Genomic DNA, 21,460 nt, shown 5'->3' on the forward strand with positions numbered 1-21,460 from the left:
AGTTCCCACCACTTTGAGGTGGGAAGGCAGGGCCTGTGAGGAACTGTGACCCCCAGGGGGAAACTGTGGCCTCCTGGTGGGAACCGTGACCCCAGGGGGAACTGTGGCCCTGAGTGGGCAGAAGTCATCTGTGTGAGGAACCGACAGCGTCTGCCACGTCACTGTTGAGTGACCGAGGACATCAGGAGTGGCTGTGGGGATCCCTGTCCACCCCCAGGCCAGGCCCCAGCAGCACAGTCGCCACCTGAGACAGTAGCTGGGGACTTGGCTTGAAGGGTCCACGGGTGATCAAACCCCGTGGGAGCCTGCAGAGTGACCAGAAAGAACAGACATCAGAGTCAGACCCTGTGTTTTCCCTGGAACTGGGGAGCAGCCCAGGACAGGGGCTGGTGTCATGGAAGCAAACAGCTGGGGAGAGGGTGGCCTGCTCTGGGTGAAACCTCTAACTCGCCCCTGGCCTGAGAGACAGACAGACAGACAGAGAGAGAGACGGAGAGAGACAGAGACAGAGACAGAGAGAGAGAGAAAGATAGAGAGACAGAGATAGAGAGTGAGGCAAGACAGTGAGAGAGACAAAGAGAGGTAGAGACAGAGGTGGAGAGAGAGAGTGAGGGAAAGTGTCAGCAGGAGGAAAAATCCCTAAGGAAGCAATATTAGTTTTGGAGTGATGGTACTGGTGGAAAGTGCTAAAAGCCATATCAGAAGTTGGGGTGAAGGCAGAGGGAACCCAGAGGAGAGGAGGATGACTTTCAGCTGTCGGCACACGGAAGCCCGCCTGAGGAATGGAGTCAGAGGGTGGGATGGGCTTTATTCCTGCAGATCCAGCGGCCGGGTGGGAGGACAGGGTGGGCATCCCAGGGCCGAGTGTTAGGTGGCTCCAGAGTGGCCTGAGGTGGACACTGGCAGGCGCTGGGTTTGTCAGTGCCCACGGGGCTGTGGGAAGCGGTGGGCACGATGCTCGGCAAGGGCATTCAGACTCTGAGAAAATGGCTTCCCTTCAGTTCCTTTCCTCCTCACTCTCCCCTCCCTGTTCAGGCTGGCGCCCCCACCACTCAGGTCTTTGTCCCCTCTGAGCCCTGGGAAGCCCGCCTGGTATTGTGCGCTCGCCCGGAGCAGGAGCGGAGGCAGAGAGCCTTTCAATGGGCTGGCCAGACCCAGCCTGGGAGGACCCGTTCTCTCTCCTCCCTCCTCGAACTCACACGAGGAAGAAACCCGAAACCCTGCCTGGAAGCCTTTTTCCAGCGAGATGGCTCCTCCTCGGTGCACAGCAGGCTGGTGAGGGAGGGGTGCCCGTCGGGCCCTGGTTTTGGCAGGTCGTCCTGGGGAGGGCTTGGAGGCATCGGTGGGGGGCCAGGCCTGGGGCGGACCCTGGGCTCCAGTCCGGCTGTGTGCCATGTGACTGGGGGGTGGTGTGTCCCTTCTGGAGCGCAGGATCCCATCTGTAATGACAGAGGGAGTTTCTCAGACAGCACAGGACCCCCGGGGGTCGGGACCAGGGCTGGGGGTCCCAGCCACACCCATGGACCTGAGAGAGGGGGTGGGGGCAGGTGACAAGCAGGTCCTGAGGGCAGAGCAGCACTGCCCGGTGGCCCCCATGGTGTACTCTCCTTGTGGCCCACTGCCCGCCCACAGAGCCGACCCACGCTGTTGGCTGTTCCCTGCACGCCCAGTGTTCTCTGGGCACATCTGTGCCCTGTTGCTGGGAGGGTCCACACCTCCGTGAGCTCACAGTCCATGTAGGGTGTACGGCAGACACCCCAGATCAAGACACACGCAGAGCGAGGTCAGTGCCTGGGACTGGATAGGGAGCGAGATGGAGGGACAGGCCTGTCCAGTGAGTTGGTTGGGGACGGGGATGGGGGCTAGGCCTGTCTGGCGGCCCTGGCCACGAGGCAGGGAGGTGTGGAGCCCAGGTGGACAGGGGTGGGGCGTTGGTGGAGTGAGCCAGGGGACCCAGCCCCTGGCGGCCAGAGCTGTGGAGGCCTAGTCCAGGCTGCTTGCGCTCAGGAGGTGCTGCGATTGTGGTTTCCACGGCGCCAGCATTATCTGCGCCCGGGGTTCCGTGGCCGTGGGAGTTGAAATCAGGACAGCTTGCTCTCCTCTTGGCCTCCATCCTGGAGGCAGCATGGACGTGATGCCCTCTTGGCCCCAAGGACAGGGCTGTGATGGTCAGTCACCTGCTACCTCCTACTGGCTTCCCAAGGGCACCGGGTCATCTCCTAGGACTCCTCAAGCCGGGGTTCTGGGGCCCAGAGCTGGGCCGGCCCTGGGGATGGGGCTTCAGGTGACACCTGTGCTGTGGGCAGGACATTCAGCCAGAGCAAATGGCTGTGGTTCCACGCCCATGGAGCCACCAGGCCGGCGGCAGCTGCAGAAGTGTGGCGAGGCCAATGAGGGGTATCAGCCTCCCAGGGCTGCCGTAACCAAGTACCATAGACTGGGCGGCTTAGACAAAAGTTCTGGAGGCTGGAGTCTGAGATCAAGGTGTCAGCAGGGCTGGTTCCCTCGGGGGCCGTGAGGGAGAGTCCATTCCCTGCCTCTCTCCAGCTTCTAGTGATTTGCCAGAGTCCTTGGCATCTGTGGCTTGTAGAAGCATCACCCCACCTCTGCTCCATCATCACATGGCCTCTCCCTGTGTACATGTCTGTGTCAGGTTTCCCTCTTCTTATAAGGACGCCAGTCACGTTGGGTTAGGGACCCAGCTGACTCCAGTGTGACCTCATCTTAACCAGTTACATCTGCAAGGACCCAGTCTCCAAATGAGGCCACATTCTCAGGTCCTGGGGTTAGGACCTCAGCATGTGGATTTTGAGGGGATATAATTCAACTGATGACAGGGACGGGGTCTTGTTCTCTTGGTGCCGGCGACAGGTCACCCTGGACACGTGCTGGTGGGGGCAGGGGTGTGGGGTCCTGGAGGCCGTGCCCAGGAAGGCGAGGCCCCCAGCCCACTGCAGCTGAGGAAAGCCACTCCAAGGGGTGGGCAGACATGGCCTTCACCCCCGAGCATGGGGGGCCGTGATGTGAGGGGCTGCGCTCCTCAGATGGGATCACGTAGTGGGAGAGTGGCCTTCCACACGTGCCTGTAGCCCTTCTGACCAGCATTGGCCGGAGTTCCTGATGGATGTGAAAACCCAGGGAGGAATCTGCCTCTGGCCAGGTGGGGCCTCAGGGGGCCTGGGAGGCCTCTATCAACACAGATGTTTCGAGTTCAGTGTCCCAGCGGGCAGCAGACAGGGCGCCCTGACGGAGGTGGGGGCTGAGGTCCCTCTTGCCCAGCCACCAAGAACACGCCCTCTGCTGGGTCCAGAGCCTAGGAACGCTGGGGTCAGGGGCACTTGCAGGCTTGGGGTGAAGCAGCCTGGGACTGGGGGCCCCCTGGGACATGGACAGGCGCGGCGGTGGATGAAGGCATCATCGCATGTTCGTGGCTTGGTTCCTCACTGGATGAACCAGTGTTCCATGAGCGCTGCCTCCAGCCAGCCAAGGGTGCAGCTCGGTGTAGGAGAGAGGGAGGGACCTGTGCAGAGGACACTCAGATAGAGCCCGTGAGAGCAAACCTAGAGGGAAGCTGCACGTGCCTTGAAGGAGAAGGAATAAGCGGTGGTGGTCCCTGAGATGGGATACCCCAGCAGGGACAGCCAGCAGGCCCCGAGCACATGCAGCTCACAGACATGGCACGACAGGCCCAAAAGAAGCAGGGACACGGCTGTGACAGGATGCCCCAGGCTTCTGAATGCTTCTAGGGCACGTGTGTGCAGAACAGTTGCTTAAAGACCTGGGCTGGGGTGTCGAGCAGAGTGTGGACCTGGGAGGTGGGGGTGGGCTGTGGGCTCTCGGTTAACCCAGTGTCTGCAGGAAGGACTACTCTGGGCTGCCTTCAGGCGGCCCTGGTGGGCAGCAAGGTCTACCAGACCGAGGCGAGGGGCAGAGATGGCTCATCTGCCTGGAATTGGGGCCCTGGGCCCCTCCCATTGGGGGCCTGGCTAGTTTAGGACTAGAGGCCTCTGAGGACCCCGCCTCCCTGCCTGGGGTTCCCTCTCTGGTGGGTGGGCGTGTCCGATGTGCCAGCTGGCCTCTCCAGCTCAGCACCAACCACCTTGCCTGTCCCCTTCCCCGCAGCCATCGTTAACCCCAAACAGCCCAAGGAGACGCCCAAGAGCTTCAGCTTTGACTACTCCTACTGGTCACATACCTCGGTAAGCCTAGGGCTGGGGCTCCAGGGAGGGGGGACACAGCAGTGTGGATGCTGGCTCAGCCCCGCTGCCTGTGTGGCCCTCGGCCGGTCCCTCGACCTCTCTGAGCTGCACGTTCCTCTCTAAATGGGGCGATGACCACCCTGCTCCCCTGCAGGGCTGCTGCACAGGGCAGGGAAGGGGACAGGTGTGAGGCTGGGGGAGGGGCCTGCTTTCCTAAGTTGCCGTGTGCGTGGAAGGTCACCCTGAGCTGTGACATGCCCTGTCCCCTGCTGAGGCAGGGGCTGGCGGGCTGAAGGGACGAGGGGCCTTCAGCTCACTGAGGGCAGTTTCCCACCGTCTGAGCTGTACGTCCATTTGCCTGCTGGCGTCTCCACCTCCCCAGACATCCCAGATTCATCATGTCCAGAGTGACCCTGGATCCCGGGCACTCGTGCCTGCACGCCCTCCGTGGGCAGCACCTCTGCTCCTGCCTCGCCTGGGGAGCTCGGGAGACCCCCAGACTCTCTACCCTCGCACCTCCTCCTTCCAGTCCACACTCAGCCCTGCCCATGCCCCACCTCCTGGTCCCTCTAGAAAGCGTCATTCCCCCCTCCCCCACTCCAGCGCGTACCTTAGGTCACGTCTCTGAGAGCTCCCCATTCTGCCTTCTAGTCCCTCCTTCCATCATCAGGGTAACCCCCCAGGCCTCTGTCTTCAGGACAGCATCCAGACGCTGTATTCCAGCCCATGGGCTCCCCGAGCCTCAGGCCCTGGCGCCCTCAGCACCACGTCTCCTCACGCCCACAGCTGCCATGCTGAGCCTTGGTTTTGAGCACCACAGCAGTTGTGAGCTTTTGCACTTGCTGTTCCCTCTCCTGAAACCCCCTTTCACCCTGCCCTGCTCTGGCCTTGCCAGTTCCTCCTTGCTTTTCAGGAAGCTGTCTTCCCAGGCAAGATTAAGTCCCCTCTCTCCGGGCCTGCGAGTGGGCGGGCGGGGCAGGTGTCCCTCCCCACTGTGCTACCCTTAGTACCCTCGAGGCCCTGAGCTCAATGTGGTGCTCAGTGAACACAGTAGGCTGAGCCCTCGGCGCGCCTGGCCTCCTGCAGCCGCCCTTCTTGTCCTCCAGCCCGAAGACATCAACTACGCCTCGCAGAAGCAGGTGTACCGGGACATCGGCGAGGAGATGCTGCAGCACGCCTTTGAGGGCTACAACGTCTGCATCTTCGCTTACGGGCAGACCGGGGCCGGCAAGTCCTACACCATGATGGGCAAGCAGGAGAAGGACCAGCAGGGCATCATCCCCCAGGCATGTGGGGTGGGGCGGGGGTGGCGCAGGACCCAGTGAGGGCAGGACAGGCAGGGCGGCACAAGCCGAGGCCAAGAGACCCAGCCAGGCAGGGCGCCCCAGAAGAGCAGCCCTGGAGAGGAGGGAGCTAGGGGGAAGGTACACTGGGAGGAGGGTGGGGTCAGGGCTGGAGAGGGGTAGCATGGGGCAGACCGGCTGTGACGAGGCTGGAGACCCAGGCCTGGGGATGGGGAGCTGCGGGGGGTGCCCAGCCCTGGGCAGTGCCCACCATGGTCACCACTATAACACAGGGAGGCTGGGAGAGCCGCTGGTGAGGGTGACCCTTCCCTGGGGGGGCTGTAAGGGCTAGTGGTCCAGGCAGGGAGAGGCAGCGACAAGGGGTGGCCTTCGGTGGTTAACCGAAGGCTAAGGCATGGATGCCTCAGATACTGCTGGGACCCTGGCCCCCACCCCAGCCCAGCCCCCCTGGGCAGGTCCCTGGATTTGAGCTGGTCAGTGCTTGACCTGGTCAGGGCAGAGGAGAACGCCGGGTGGTCTGTAGTGTGGTGGACACCTCTCTTCCCCGACACAGACAAGGATGGGATGAGGAGCAGGCCCGTATGAGCAGACAATCCACAGGAAGGGCTCAGACATGAGCCGGTGGGGGCTCCCTGAGTTCACAGAAGACAGAGGCTCCTTGGCTTCTCAGTGCCTTTAGGACAGACTGAGGTGCCAGAGGGGCCTGGGACAGCAGCAGCCGGCCTGGGCGCGGGCTGCCCACAGCACTTCGAGGCGCAGGGCTCCAGGAACAGCCAAGCCCTCATCGTCTGTCTATGTCCTTGGTCCCTGCAGCTCTGCGAGGACCTGTTCTCCCGCATCAACGAAATGACCAATGACAACATGTCCTACTCCGTGGAGGTAGGGCTCCCCCGTCGTCTGTTGCTGGGGGTTCCAGGCCTGGATGGCAATGCTTTACTGATTTAAAGCGAGTCCCTGCCACTGGTCTGTGCCCTTAGCTTGTCACTCCTGCATCTGGCAACCACGCCAGTAAACCCACGCGGGGCAGAGGAGCGAGGGGCCGGGCTCCGCTCAGCTGGTGTTTATTGAGCAACTACTTTGTGCTGGGTGCGGGGACAGGAGCCTCAGAGCTTGCATGGCCTGGGCTGTGCTGTGGCCGAGGTGGCCCCAGTGTGACTGCGTTGGACGAGCCCCCAGGATGGCCGTGGCTGGGGGAGGGCCAGGCAGGCAGAGGTGGGCTGACATCCCCAACTCCCACACTCACACAGGGGCCATGGCCCTGCCTGGCGGCTCAGAGCCCTTTGTGTGCCCCCAAACCCCTTACTTCAGGGGTCCCTGGTGACAGCCCCCAGACCCCCCCATCTTGAGAGTCCCTGATGGTGACCTTGCACCTCCCCACACCCCCACCTCAGAGGTCCCTGATGACAGCCCCACACCCCCACCTCGGGGGCCCCTGATGACAGCCCCTGCACCCCCACCTCGGGGATCCCTGACGACAGCCCCACACCCCCACCTCGGGGGTCCCTGATGACAGCCCCACACCCCCACCTCAGGGGTCCCTGACGACAGCCCCACACCCCCACCTCGGGGATCCCCGATGACAGCCCCTGCACCCCCACCTCGGGGGTCCCGGATGACAGCCCCACACCCCCACCTCAGGGGGCCGTGATGACAGCCCCACAACCCCCACCCGGGGGGTCCCTGAAGGCGTCTCTGCCCTGCAGGTCAGCTACATGGAGATTTACTGCGAGCGCGTCCGTGACCTCTTGAACCCCAAGAACAAGGGCAATCTGCGCGTGAGGGAGCACCCACTGCTGGGGCCCTACGTGGAGGACCTCTCCAAACTGGCCGTCACCTCCTACAATGACATCCAGGACCTCATGGACTCAGGGAACAAGGCCAGGTGTGTGCGGAGTGCTCACCCACCCTCCCTGCCCTCCTTTCCCCACCGAGTGCACGGCTGCGAGTGTCTCCGAGGAAAGCCCGGTTCTCGAGCACCTGTTGGTCTCCCCATGGGGTCTGTCCAGCGGCCCCATGGAGGTGTGGGCTTTTTGTGCCTGAGGCCATTCAGGGCGCATGCCAGCCTGCCAGGGGCCTCGGCTGCCCCCTGTACATCAGGACGCTGTCACCTACACAGCGCTGCTCCCCCTGGGGGTCGGGCTGTGTGCCCTGGGTGGGGGTGCCAGTGCTGTCTGTGGTGGCTGCGTGGGGTGAGGCGTGTGGGCCCACTGGTCAGGAGACTGTGAGGACGGGCCCCGCCTGCTCTGAGGGCAGACGGCCCTCTACAGGGCCCGGGGCGGGGAGCACGTGGGGAAGGGTCAGCCGCTAGGCACTGCGGCTGTAAGCAATCCGTCTCCATGGCCGAGCTTCCCTGGGCCACCCTGCCTGGGAGAGTCTGCCCTGGTTGTCATGGCAACAGTTCCTCCTCTGCCACCCAGGGACTTCTGGGAGAGTGAGGGTCCCTTGTCAGTCGCCACCACCCCACACCGCAGTCATGGTCCCAGGGGATGCTCTTCCGATGAGGCCCCTCTGGAGGTACCCGTGGGCCGTCAGACAGCAGCCGAGCCTGGGGACACTGCCCTGAGGTTTCTGCACGTCGGCGGCATCGGGACCAACCTCAGGCCTCCTCTCAGGCAGCCCTGGGCCTTCTCCCTCAAGGCCATGCTGCTGCCCTCCCCAGAGTGGCCGCTGTGGGCCAAGTGTGGCATGGACGGTGGCACCCCTTTTCCCTTCTGGGACGGGGCCTTGCCGCATCACGGCTGGCGTGGGCTCCTGCCCAGGGAGTTGAGCGAGCAATATCTGGGCTCTCCTGAGCCCTTGGGAGCCGGGAAATAACCCCAGTCACAGCACCTGTTGTGCCAGGCTCGAGCTGGGGGCTGAGGGTTCCATGAGGGACGTGGTGGACCAGTGAGTGTGGGCCCTGCTTGCGCTCTGACAAGAGGCAAGATCACCACCAGGCCAGGCAGAGCAGCCTGGGAGCCTGGGGGAGCTGGCATCACCAGCGACCCTCACGCCCGACCACAAGACAACGGGTAACCACGTGTGGCTTCTGTTGCCCCAGGACCGTGGCAGCCACGAACATGAACGAGACCAGCAGCCGCTCCCACGCTGTCTTCAACATCATCTTCACCCAGAAGCGCCACGATGCGGAGACCAACATCACCACAGAGAAAGTGAGCGCAGCCTTGCCAGGGGCAGGGGGAGGGCCGGTCACGGTCAGGCAGGACCAGGAGGTCAAGCCAAACAATGGCCATCCAGCGTGGGCCAGGCCTGCGAGGTCACCTCATCTCGGTATTTGGTGCCACCTAGGTGTGGAAGGGACTCGGAATTGAGGCTGTGGATCTGGGGTCTGCCTCAAGCTGCCTCCTGCCAGATGATTTTGGTGGAGACTGTGGGGTCGCAGAGCGATGTCCCCAGTGCAGCCCCCACAGGCCAAGGAGGCCTCAGAGGGTGGTGGTGAAGGCCAGGGGTCACAGATTGAGTGAGTGTCCATCCCAGAGGTGACTGGGGGCCCTGGTGCTGGCTGGCAGGAGAGCAGGGGCCCAGGCTGGGAGCAGGGCCTCTGGGTGGGCACCAGCGTCTGTTAGCACAAAGGAGAGGCTGTGCTGAGCGTGCACCACCCCGCCCGCCGCCCCCGGCCACAGATGCCTTTCCCACGCTCCTTGGCATTCCCAGTGGACCCGGGCAGGGGCGTCATCTTCTGGCTTTTATCCAGACACACAGTCTGTGGGCTCCTGAAGGGGAGCCAGGCAGGCGCCAAGCCTACTCTGGTCCATCCATGGCTCTGACCCTCAGTGTCTGGTTTCCTCTGACTGTGTCCTCTCCCTGCCCTGCCACCCAGGCCTCCTCCTGGAGGCACCTCAGCCACCTCCTGAGGGGCAGCGATCTCTCAGGCAGCACCCTGGGGTCCACAGAGGGGCTGGGGGAAGTTAGGACCACTCAGTCCCTGATGGTGCCTGGTCATCCCAGCCTGGCACCATCCTCCCTGGAGGCACGCCATGGCCAAGTGGAGCCTGAGAGGGCAGGGAGGGCATAGGTGGAACTCGGTCGGCCTGGCTGCAGGCTGCCTGCTGTTCCTACCCAGTGGGCTCCGGGCACTGAGAGGTCCTGCTGGTGTTGGTGCCTGTTAACATCTGGGCGAGTCCTGCCCACAGCAGCTGTGGCTCAGGAGGGGCTGGGGCCGGGGTGCATGTAGCTGCCCACCCCAGGTGATGGCAATGTCAGTGGGGGGCCCCCTGCCCAGTGCCCAGGCCAGCTCTAGGCACAGCTGTGCCCTCATGAGGCTGGGGTGCTCTAGACGGTGAGCCCCGTCTGTAGAAACGGATGATGATGACAGGACCTCAAGGGCACCGTGGGGTGTCATGTGTGTCCTGTGTGAACACGTGAAGAGCGTCCAGCACGCAGAGAACAGCATGGCTGCCATGTCAGGTGCTCGAGGGGCGGGTCGTGTGCTGCCTCTTGGGGGAGGTGGCTTTGCACCTCCCGTGGTGTGTTGGAAGAGTGTGACCAGAAGGAAGCTCTGCAGGGTCAGAGGCCCCTGGCCCCCGGGGGGAGGACTTGGCCACGCTCCTCAGGGGACCCTTTAGGCCTTGCCCAGGGGAGGCAGGTGCCCTCAGAGCGGCCTTGTGGCATCTCCTGCATTTGGCACATTTGCCATTTCAGGTGAGCAAAATTAGCCTGGTGGACCTGGCTGGGAGCGAGCGGGCCGACTCCACGGGAGCCAAGGGCACGCGCCTCAAGGTAGGGGCCACACCGCCATGCCCCTAGAGAGCAGGGGCCCCTCTGCACCTCAACTCACCGTCAGGGGCCTGTCTCCAAGCCTGGCTTGCTCCAGGGTGGGCTGGGCAGGGACAGTGGGGGGCAGAGGCGAGGAGACGGGAGGAGGCCAGCAGCCAGAGGGCCGTGCTGGGCACACCAGCTAGGGGTTGACAAGGACAGAGACCCCGGTAGGAAAGCCGGGCCCTCCATGGGCCCTCACAGCATCTCGTCCACTGGTGTCTGTGCTTTCCCGCCAGAAGAACACAGGCTGCGAGGCGGCGGTGGGAGGGGCTGTGAGCTGGCTGGCCAGCATCCTGAGGGGACAGTCTCTTGTGTGAGGAAGGAGAGTTTTTATTTTCCTGACCCACCTTTGGTCCCCACCATTATTTGATGGATGGGAAGGAGTTCTGGAATTTGTACCAGGCGGGCCATGTGAGATGTTACTAGGATCCAAGGGACTGAGGAGAGACATTGGACACACTGCACTCCCTGCCCAGCCAGAGGGGCCTCTGACCGGCTTCCTGCCAGAGCCTCCAGTGCCCCTAGCAGCCCCAGGTGTCAGCAGTCAGGGCTGGGCAGCCTCAGGCCCACGCCACACGGGGCAGGTCCCAGGGGATCACGCTGGAGCAAGAGGCTCTGGAGGCTTCCTGATGTCCCAACCATCTTCTCTGCACCCAGGAGGGAGCCAACATCAACAAGTCCTTGACCACGCTGGGGAAGGTCATCTCTGCTCTGGCCGAAATGGTGAGCTGGCTGCCGGTTCTAGAACTAGACTGATGGGATGGACTGTGGAGGTGCCTCCCCATCCTGCCCTCCGTGGAGGATGCTGGGAGCCTGTCATACCTGCACTAGGCCCTGTCTCTAGTGGGGTGCATGGGGTTCAAGGAAAAGCCCAGAGATGTTGGAGGAGGGGGTGTCACTAGGCTAGAGATGGAGTAGTGATCCCTGTCACTCCCTGGAGCCTCAGTTTTCCCACCTGTAAAATGGAGATGTGCCACCTTCCTCATAGGGCCCTTCTGAGGGTCACCATGGGCTACGGTGAGTGTGCTGGCTGGCTTCCTCCTGGGAGGCAGGGCTGTGGTCAGCTCTAACCTCGGTTGGCCCAACCCAGGCCATCCTCCAGGAGGGAGCTCACGGCCCTCAGAGGTGAGGGGCTGTGCTTGAAGGGCCCCATGGGACAGGCAGTATTGCCCACTCACCAAGACACCCAGGCCTTTGGCCAGGGAAGGACGAATCTCAGGAGACCCTAACCTCCTCTGAAATTGTTGGGACTTGGAGAAGAGCTGCTGGGTGACAGCAGCCCGAGAGGTCGCACTGTTGTTTGACCTGACTATCTGGACCAGCTTGGGGTGGCCAGCTATGGCCAGGTGGTGAGTGATGGATGTCTGACCCGTGTTCAGGGCTCTCCTGCTCCTTTGCCCTCTGGAGCCCACCCATGTTCCTCTCCCCACACGTCCTAGGCCCTCAGCCTCACTCCAGGTCCTCAGGCTCTTTCTGTCTTTTCCTTTTCAGGACTCTGGGCCCAACAAGGTAAGCTGCTTTCTTCAATTCTAGGGGCAGGAGTCTTCAACCCTGGCAGGGGAGGGGGTAGAAGCAAAGAATGCCCTCAGTTCCAGCTCTCACTGTAAAGGTCTCGGCAGTAAAATTCACTCCTTCGTTTGTGCACTTAACACATTGAGCCCAACTCTGAGCTAGGCCCTGTGCTAGGAGAACAACTCAGGCCTTCTGGGGCCACAGTGCAGTGGGGGAGGTAGATAAGAGACACGGAAACAGAAAAATAAAAATATAATTACAATTTGGGATGAATCTTGTAAAGGAAAAAAATGGGCCGTGAGAGTGACCCACAAGTGAGATAGTCTTTAGTCAGCATGGCCAAGGAAGCATTACAGGACAGGTGGCTTTAAGGCCAAGACCTGAGGAATGGGGAGGAGCCAGCCAGGCAGAGGGTGAGCACCTGTGCTATGTAGTTGGAAAGCCCAGTGTGAGATGCTGAGGTGGGAAAAGGTTGGTTTATGTGAGGAACTGTGGGAGGAAATGGGTGGAACTATGTGGGGAACTGTATAAGGAACTGCGTTAGGAACTGTAAGAAAACATGAGAGGAACTAGATGAGGATCTGAGAGGAACTAACTGTGTAGGAACTGTGTGAATATTTGTGAAGAACTGTGTGAATGACTGTGTGAGGAACAGTATGGGACATGTACATGGAATTGTGAAGAACTATGTGAGGAACTGTGAGGTATTGTCTAGGAAACTGTGAGAACTGTGTGAGGAACTGTGAGAGGACGTGTATGATATGGTGTAGGGAAAGTGTAGGAATTCCATAAGGGAATTGTAAGGAACTGTGTGGGCAACTGTGAAATATTGTGTTTAGGATTGTGTAAGGAACTACGTGAGGAAGTGTGAGAATGAGTGAAACTGTGAGATTAGGTGGAGCATTGTGCAGCATTGTGCAGCATTGTGAGGAACTGTGTGGGGAACTATTTGAGGAACCGTAAGAAACTTTTGGGGAAAATGCATGAGGAACCGTGTAATGGACTGTATCAGGGACTGTGATACAGAGAGAATTGTGAGGAATTGTGTGTGGAACTGTATGAGGATTTGTGAGTAACTGTGAGAAAATGTATGAGAAACTACATGAAGAATTATGAATAAAGGTGCAGACTGTGTGAAGAACTGTGTAGAATAGTGTGGGGAACTAAATGGATAACTGTGAGGAAACTGAGGAACTGTATGGGAGTTGTGAGGAACTATGTGGAAATGTGAGAGAAAGTGTGTGAAATGGTGTGGGAACTGTAAGAACTGCACGGGGATTTGTGAGAAACTGTGTGAGGAATTGTGTGCAGAACTGTGTGAGAGACTGTGTGAGGAACTGTGTTGGAAGTTTGACCAACTGTGTGGGGAACTATGTGTGGTAATGTGTGAAGAATTGTGAGGAACTGTGTGTGGACTGTGTGGAAGTTTGAGAGGAAGTGTGTGATACAATGTGCAGAACAGTGGGAATTGTGTGAGGGATCTCTGAGGAACTGTGTGGAGAACTGTGAGAAACTATGTTGGGAGCTTTGAGAGGAACTATGGGAGGAAACTCTGAGGAACTGTGTGGGGAACCTGTGTGAGGAAATATATGAGCAAGTGTGAGGTATTGTGTGAGACACTATGAGAGTACTGTGAGGAACTGTGTGCACTGTGTGAAGATCTGGCTGGGCAGGAACTGTGTGAAGAATTGTGAGGAACTGTCTGTGACTGTATGAGGAACAGTGTGGAATGGTATGGGGAACTCTGAGGAATTGTGTGGGGAACTGTGTGAGAAACGGTGTGGAGAAATGTGAGTAACTGTGTGAAGGACTGTGTAAGGACCTGTGAGAGGAACTGTATAAGAAATTGTATGAGGAACTATGTAGGAAGTGTATGTGGAACTGTGTGGGGAAGCGTTAGGTATTATGTGGGGAACTGTGTGGGAACTCTGTGTGGAACTGTATACACAATTGTTAGGAACTGTGAGGTACTGTGGAAGTGTGAGAGGAAGTGTGTGAGATGATGTAGGGAGCTGTGTTTGTGAACTCTGAGGAACTGTGTGAGGAAATGTATGGAAAGTATGTGTGGAACTTGTGAAGAACTGTGGACTTTGTGAGGAACTGTGGGCAGCTGTGAGAAACGGTGTGTGGGACTGTGGGAGAAATTGTGGTGAATTATGGGAGGAACTGTGTGAGGAATTGTATGGAGAAGTGTGAGAGAACCATGTGGAATTGTGTGAGGAACTGTGTGAAGAACTGTGAGGAACTGTGTGACAAACTATGTGAGGAACTGTGTGAAGAAATGTGTCAAGAACCATGAGAGAAAATGAGAAGAATTCTCTGAGGACCTGTAGATGAACTATGTGGGAACAGTATGAGGGAATTGTGAGGAACTATCTGCGGAAGTGTATGAGGAACTATGTGAAGAATTCTGAGGAACTGTGTGTGCACTGTGTGGAACTGTGAGAGGAAGTATGGGGAAATGTGTGAGAATTATGTGAGGGAACTGTGGAACTGTGTGTAGAACTATGTGTGGAAATGTGTGAGGAAACTGAGGAACTGTGGGAGGACCTAAGAGGAACTATGTGAAGGACTGTGTGAGGAAACAAGTAAGGAATTGTGAGAGGAACTGTGTGTGTAACTGAAGAATTGTGAGGAACTTTGTGTAACTGTAAGAGGAAGTGTGTGAAATGATTTAGGGGTACTGTGTGAGAACTGTGTGAGGGAACTGTGTGAGAACTTTGTGAGAGAACTGTGAGGAAAGTTTTGGGGAACTATGAGGAACTGTGTGGAATGATGGGGGGAACTGTGTGGGGAACTGTGAAGAAGTGACAGAAACTGTGTGACAAACTGTGTGGTGAAATATGCAAAGAATTGTGAGGAAATGTGTATGGACTATGTGAGGAAATATGTAGAACTGTGAGAGGAAGTGTGGAAACTGTGAGGAAATTGTGTGGAAAACTACATGAGGAACCATGTAAGGAACTGTTTGAGGAACTGTGAGAAACTTTTTGGGGAAATGCATGCAAAACTGTATGACAGACTGTGTCAGGCACTGTGAGGATTTGTACGGAGAATTCGAAGAAACTTTGAGGGAATGTGTGTGGAAAATTGTAGGATCTGTGTGAGAAGTGTGTGTGTGGAACTGTGTGGCATGTGTCGACTGAGAACTATGAGGAATGGTGTGGAGGACTATGAGAAACTGTGTGGAACTGTGTGGCACTGTGTCGACTGAGAACTATGAGGAATGGTGTGGAGGACTATGAGAAACTGTGTGTAACTGTGTGAAGAACTATGTAAGGAACTGTGTGGGAAGTGGATGTGGAATTGTGTGAGAAACTATGAGGAATTGTGAGGTACTGTGGGGGAACTGTGAGGGAACTGTGTGAAGAATTGTGAAGAACTGTGTGGCAACTCCGTGGAACTGTGATAGGAAGTATGTGAAATGGTGGGGAACAGTGTGAGAAATTGTGTGGTGAACTATGAGGAACTGTGTGGGGAACTGTGTGGGGAGCTGTGTGAGGAACTGTCTCAGGGACTGTGAGAGGATCTGAGGCGAAAACTGTGAGAGGACTTTGGGGAATTGCTTGGAGAATTGTGAGGAATTGTGAGGAACTATAAGGAAATAGGTGTGGAACTGTATGAAGAATTGTGAGGAACTCTGTGTGGACTGTATAAGGAAGTGTGTGGAATGGTGTGGGGGAACTAAGTGAGTAACTATGTGAGGAAACTGAGGAACCGTGTGAGGGATTGTGTGAAAAACTGTGTGGGAAGTATGTGTGGAACCGTGTTAGGGATGGTGTGAACAATAATGTGAGGAACTGGGTAAGGAATTGTGAGAGGAACTGTTTGAGAAACTGTGTGTGGAACTGTGTGTAGAATTGTGTGGGTACTGTGTGTGGAATTGTGTGAAGAATTGTGAGGAATTGTGTAGAGATCTGTGTGAGGAACTGTGAGGAACTAGATGAGAAACTGTGTGTGGAACAGTGTGAATTGTGAGAAACAGTGGAACTGTGAGAGGAAGTATGTGAAATGGTGTGAGAGAACTGTGTGTGGACTGTGTGAAGGAACTGAAGAAGTTTTGGGGAACTATGAGGAACTGTGTGGAATGGTGTGGGGAACTGTGTGGAACTGTAAGGAATTGCATTGAAATTGCATGGGAAGCATGTGTGTAGAACTATGTTAGGAACAGTGTGAGGGAGCTGTGAGGGACTGTGTGGGGAACTCTAAGAAACTGAGGAAAATTGTGTGGGGAACTGTGTTAGGAACTGTTTAAGGAACTGTGAGAAATTTTGGGGGGAAATGCATGAGGAACTGTGAGGGACTGTGTCAAGGACTGGGAGGAATTGAGTTGAACTGTGTGAGAAACTATGTCGAGATCTGTGTGAGATCTGGTGTAACTATGTAAAGAACTATATAAAGAACTGTGAGAGAGGAGCTGTGTAAGGAACTGTGTGGGGATTGTGTGTGGAACTTTGTGGGGAACTGTGTGATGAATTGTGTGACAAATTGTGAGGAACTGTGTGAGGGACTGTGAGGAACTGTGTAAGGAACTATTTGGGAGTACTGTGTGTAAGGAACTGTGAGGACTGTTTGGGGAAATGTGAGAAACATGTGAGGAAGTGCAAGAAGCTATGTGAGAAACTGAGGAATTGTGTGATGAATTGTGAGAGGAACTGTGTGAGGGAACTGGGAGTAACTGTGTGGAACTTTGAGGAGCTGTAGGGTACTGTGTATGGAACTACGTGTTTAACTGTGTGAGGGAGTGAGTAAGGGACTGTGAGGTAAAGTGTGAAGAACTGTGTGGAAACTGTGTGAGGTACCGTGTGATGAGCTGTGTGAGGGACTGTGAGGAAACGTTTAATGGACTGTGTGAGGGGCTGTGATAGAAACTTTTTTAGGAACTGAGTGAGAAAGTTTTTGAGGAACTAGTTGAAAAACAGTGCCTGGAGCAGGGAACATGGAGGCATATAAATAATGAGGCCAGAGAGGGGCAGGGGCCTGATCTGAGATCCTTAGTCCATTGAGAGAAGCTAGTTGATTGTGGTTTAGTGGGAAGCAGTAGATGGGTTTTCAGCAGGGCTCACAAAGTCTGATTTAGTTTAGAACATATCCCTCAGGCTGCTGTGCAAAGAATAGATTGGGAGTGGGATGGCCTGGTGTGACAGTCAGAAGAACGGAAGGTCAGTGTTGCAAAGATCCAGGTGTGATGTGATGGAGACTAAGAAGGCAGAGGAGAGGAAGAGCAGTGGGTCGTTCTGGGAGATGCTGGAGCCTCACTTAACAGGGGCTGCTGGTGGATGGAATTAGCAGCGGTGAGGGAGCAGCAGAATCAAAGGTGACTCTTGGACTCCTTGCTGAAGTGACTGAGTGATCATAGGTCATTTACTGTAGAAACAAGGAATGCGACAAATGTGGCAGAGAATTCAGCCTCAGAAATTAAATAATCAAAGAACGAAGTAAAAATACAGTTTTTCACCTTCCAAGTTTCCAAAGGGAAAAAAAGAAGGCCCTCAGTGCCGATGAGCTGTTGGGAGATGGACATCCTCAAACTCCACTCCCAGAGAAGCCAGCACAGCATTTCTGAAGTGCACTTTGGCTGGGCGTCTCAAGAGCTTACACAATTGATGTCCCCCGAGAGCTAGTGGAGCTCCTCTTGGGGAGCATCCTAAAGAACGATAACAAATGTGTTTGTGATCAGAGAAATGGCACAGCCCTTGAGGTGGTACCTTTGTGCATCTCCCTGGGTGGGGACTCTGGGGGGCAGGGGTCATGTCTGCTGGCCACTGCAGGTGCTCAACAAGTACTTTTTAAGCAAATATATACATGAATGAGTAGACATTGGAAAGTAACTGAATATCCACGATTAGTGGAATCAAGTCAGTCACGGAGTGTCCCTAAGAAGCGATTCCCAGCAGCCATTACATGGGCTGGAGTCCGGATTTTGAATGACCGCTATTTGCTTTAACAGAGGAATGAAGAGTCGCAGGAGTAACCGGAGTGTGGAGGATGCTTCGTTCTGAGGGGAGGGCTGGGAGGAACGGGTTATTAAGGGAGAGGCATGTGAGCTGGATTCTGAAGGATGGTAGGAAGTTTGATGGGGGAGATGGAAGGCGGATTCTGTGTGGAAGGGGAGAGGTAAGCTGGGCAAGCGCTGGCGGAGGCCTGGAATGCCCCAGTTAGTGGTGGAGGCTTTTCCTTTTAGTCAGCAGAGCTGATGATGTGTGAGGAGGGGATGATGGGCTCATATTGGTCTTTCTGACAGAGTAGAGGGAGGACACACCGTCCCCTGTGGTGCCTTTGGCTTTGGGGCCCACCCCGGACACCCTGCGCTTGCACCTCCGCCTTCCGTCTCCTTGGGTAGGCTCAGGGTTGACCTTGAGTGTTCCTCCCCTACAGAACAAGAAAAAGAAGAAGACAGATTTCATTCCATACAGAGATTCCGTGCTGACCTGGCTCCTCCGGGAAAACCTGGGTGAGGACTCATGGTTGGCCTGTCCCTGGGGATCCAACTTCCACCGTGGGCCACTGTCCTGTCTTCCTGCCTAAAAAGGGGTGCCCAACCACCAGGAGGCCTCTCACCCTTTCTGGGCTGAGAGGTGAACCTGGGGGGTCCTCCTGGAGGGCCTGGGCCAGTGGCCAGCAATAGGTCAACGAAGCAAGTGGGGAACCAGGATGGCCCTCAGGGCCACAGAACACGCATCCACCTGTGTCAATGCTCTTGGTTCAGGTCTGTGACATCCAGACTGAGTACCCACCCCTCTCTGGGACTTGGTTTCCCCGTCTGTAACAGAGACCTGGGACTCGATGATTGTAGGGAGCCCTGCTTGCTTGCTGGGTTTTGGGGGCTGCCATAAATCACCCCTTCTCCTATCCGCCTGAGTTCTGAACCAGTGAGAGATAGAAGGGGAGAGGGAGATGGAAATGCCCCCAGCACTGATCTGCTCCCACCCAAAAATGACCTCGGGGGTCCTCCCTGACTACATTTACAGCTGGGGAGGCTGACACCCAGGGAGGTGAGTCTCGAGCTGACCCCATGAACACAGACAACTGGGGATCTCCGGCCTTCCTTGGCTGCATGGTTGAGGTGTGGGAGCCCTGGCTGGCTGACCTTGCACCTCAGAACCAGCCTGGCTGATCCTCAGCTTGGGCCAGCGTTGAGTGCCACGTCAGGCCTCCCTGGTGGAGGAATGGGCAGATGGGAGCTCCCAGGGCAGGTGGACCCCATGGATAGAGGACAGGAGTGTCACAGGCCTGGGAAGGAGGCCCCTCCCACAGGCCACACCCCAGGTCCAGCCCTAGGGTGGGGGCAGGGGGAGCCCCCTACAGCCCTTCTTGGGGCCGGCATGGCATTGCACCCTGAGCCCTTCATATGGTTACCTCATAGTCCGTGTGGGGGCATGGGGCCCTGAGGTCAAGCAGGAGTGGCTGTCTGTCCAAACTCCGAGCACAGACAAGCAGCAGTCCCAAGCGCTGCCGCTGATCCCAACATGACCCACTGCCTGGGATTCACTCTGTTGGGAGCCGGAGAATGATCGATTGACATCTGAAGAGAAGTTGAGCAGTTTCTCACACAGTGCATTACCTCATACCAGGATCCATACTGCCCTGGGCCAGGAATCTGCCATTAAATATAGAGAAAAATATTCTAAATGAGACAATAAAAGTGAAAAAATTATTGAACATAAATGGTCCTTATCTTGCAGTAAATGCCATAAAACCCTCCACAACTTCCATCTTCATTGTGGAGAGGGGGAGGTCTGGCTGTTGTAAAATGACCCCAAATGTGAGAAAAACACTCTACTATGTAGAAGAAAAGTAACTGAGGTGCGCAGTGAGTGACGAAGGCCAAAACCCCCTGCTGTCTGTGTTCACCCAGTCAGCCCCGTGACTCAGTTTACCTCTCTGGGCCTCAGCCTCCCCAGCTGTAAGTGTAGGAGGGGACGGAGGGGAGAGGATGCAGCAGCAGGGCTGACCTTCCACTGGGCACGACCTAGTCTCCTTCCCACAGGCGGGAACTCGCGGACAGCGATGGTGGCAGCCCTGAGCCCTGCAGACATCAACTACGATGAGACCCTGAGCACGCTGAGGTGTGTTCTTGAGGGAGGTGGGCCCTGTTCCCCTCACCTGGCTCAAGGTGAGACTGGACCCTTCCGTGCCCAAGTCAGGAACACCAGCAAGAGAGGGCTGCCTCTTTGGGGGGCCATCTCTCCTGTGACTCCTTGAGGCTGGAAGTGGCTCTCGGGGGTGCCTGGGTCCTCATGGGCCCCGTTCCATTCCCACCACCCTTTAGGGTGCACTTTGGGGCTTCGAGTGGCCCAGGGTCCCTGTGGCACCAGACGGGGATAGCAGTGCTCATGGGCTGAGCAGTTTGCACCCACCCACCTGTTGGCCGTGGGAGCCACTGGGGGTCTTTAATTAGCAAAGGGGCACAGGTGTGTTGTAAAGGTCCCTCTGGCTGCCGGGCAGGCGTCCTGGGCCCCGGGCATGGCTCTGGGCGCCCTTGGGCCTGCCGGGTGCTGGCACAGCCCACAGCTCCCTCTGCCGCCCAGGTATGCCGACCGGGCCAAGCAGATCCGCTGTAATGCTGTCATCAACGAGGACCCCAACAACAAGCTGATCCGCGAGCTGAAGGATGAGGTGACCAGGCTGCGGGACCTGCTGTATGCCCAGGGTCTCGGGGACATCACCGACAGTGAGTGTCTGTGCCCACCTATCCTGGGCAGGGCAGGGGGCTGCAGGTCCCCAGGGACCTCTCAGGCCAGTGTGGCTTCCCTCCTGGGACCACCACCCAGGCTGGGGTGGGTCAGGCTGTCCTCTTGACCCCTCTGGCCCGAGTCCAGTCCCTGCTCCGTGTTCCCGGGCGGAGCTGCCTCTGGGTGGGAGGCCGGGGGTTCTGATCTCAGCCTGAGCGGAATGCATGGTTTGGGTTTGGTGCTGGCCCAAGCAGGCCAAAGACGGTTTTCCTGGAAGCCATATTGGCATGCCCTGAGTGCTGGGGTTTCGGCGGTCCCTGTGTCCCTGCTGAAGACCACGGCCGTCCTTCCGGATGCCCGGCCTGCAACGGGCACGCCCCGGACCCTTCAGAGACAAACCTGTTCTTCTGTTTCTGTCTCCTCCCTCTTCCACGCCTCCCCCTTAGCCAACACTGTGCCCGGAGGACCCAAATGTGTGTATCCCCTCTGCTCTCTGTGCATCCCCGCTTCTGTCCCAGCCCAGCAGGTGCAGGGCAGCACGGGCAAGGGGTTGCGGCCTGGGGCAGGCGGGGACCCCTCCTCTGCCTCCCATCTTTCAGGGGCTGGAGGACAGCAGCCTTCTGGCTCCCAGCTGCACTGCTGGTAGATGCAGGGTCATGCTACCTTGTGAGCCCATGTTCCTAGTTCATCCCCATGTCTATATGAGAAACTGAGGCAACAGGAAGGCCGGGTGCAGCCAAGGCCTTCTCAGACCAAAGTGGCTGAGGTCAGGATGTCTGACCTCCCCATGCTCCCAGAGGCCTGGGAAGCTCCGAGTGTCAGCGCCTGAGGCCCAGAGAGCCGGAGGGCCCTCCGAGGTCCAGGTCGTCCACTGACTCCTGGCTCCGGCTTCCCCTCACTGAGCTGTCCTCCAGCTGACCCCACATGCCTCAAGTCCCCTTCCCCTGAAATGCCAGGAGTCTGAATGCTGCCAGATCCTCCCAGCCCATGTTTCCTGCCAGCCTTGGGCCTG

The 21,460-nt window shown here is 57.5% G+C and overlaps 1 protein-coding gene across 10 annotated transcripts in view; it reads left to right on the forward strand.

Moving 5' to 3' along the window:
- The window catches only part of KIF1A (kinesin family member 1A), a 101,204-nt gene that overhangs the window by 26,080 nt on the left and 53,664 nt on the right, over window positions 1–21,460 (forward strand). For all 10 annotated transcript variants that reach the window (XM_087424581.1, XM_087424582.1, XM_087424575.1 and 7 more), the window contains exons 3-13: window positions 4,123–4,199; window positions 5,306–5,485; window positions 6,317–6,382; window positions 7,207–7,385; window positions 8,544–8,655; window positions 10,145–10,222; window positions 10,919–10,984; window positions 11,753–11,770; window positions 18,152–18,227; window positions 19,764–19,842; window positions 20,305–20,447. In XM_087424581.1, the coding sequence (XP_087280707.1) occupies window positions 4,123–4,199; window positions 5,306–5,485; window positions 6,317–6,382; window positions 7,207–7,385; window positions 8,544–8,655; window positions 10,145–10,222; window positions 10,919–10,984; window positions 11,753–11,770; window positions 18,152–18,227; window positions 19,764–19,842; window positions 20,305–20,447 (1,074 nt within the window). The remainder of the gene's footprint in view (window positions 1–4,122; window positions 4,200–5,305; window positions 5,486–6,316; window positions 6,383–7,206; window positions 7,386–8,543; window positions 8,656–10,144; window positions 10,223–10,918; window positions 10,985–11,752; window positions 11,771–18,151; window positions 18,228–19,763; window positions 19,843–20,304; window positions 20,448–21,460) is intronic.

Source organism: Ceratotherium simum, chromosome 37 (genome assembly GCF_057802395.1).
Source record: "Ceratotherium simum simum isolate JZ-2026a chromosome 37, ASM5780239v1, whole genome shotgun sequence".
NCBI lineage: Eukaryota > Metazoa > Chordata > Mammalia > Perissodactyla > Rhinocerotidae > Ceratotherium > Ceratotherium simum.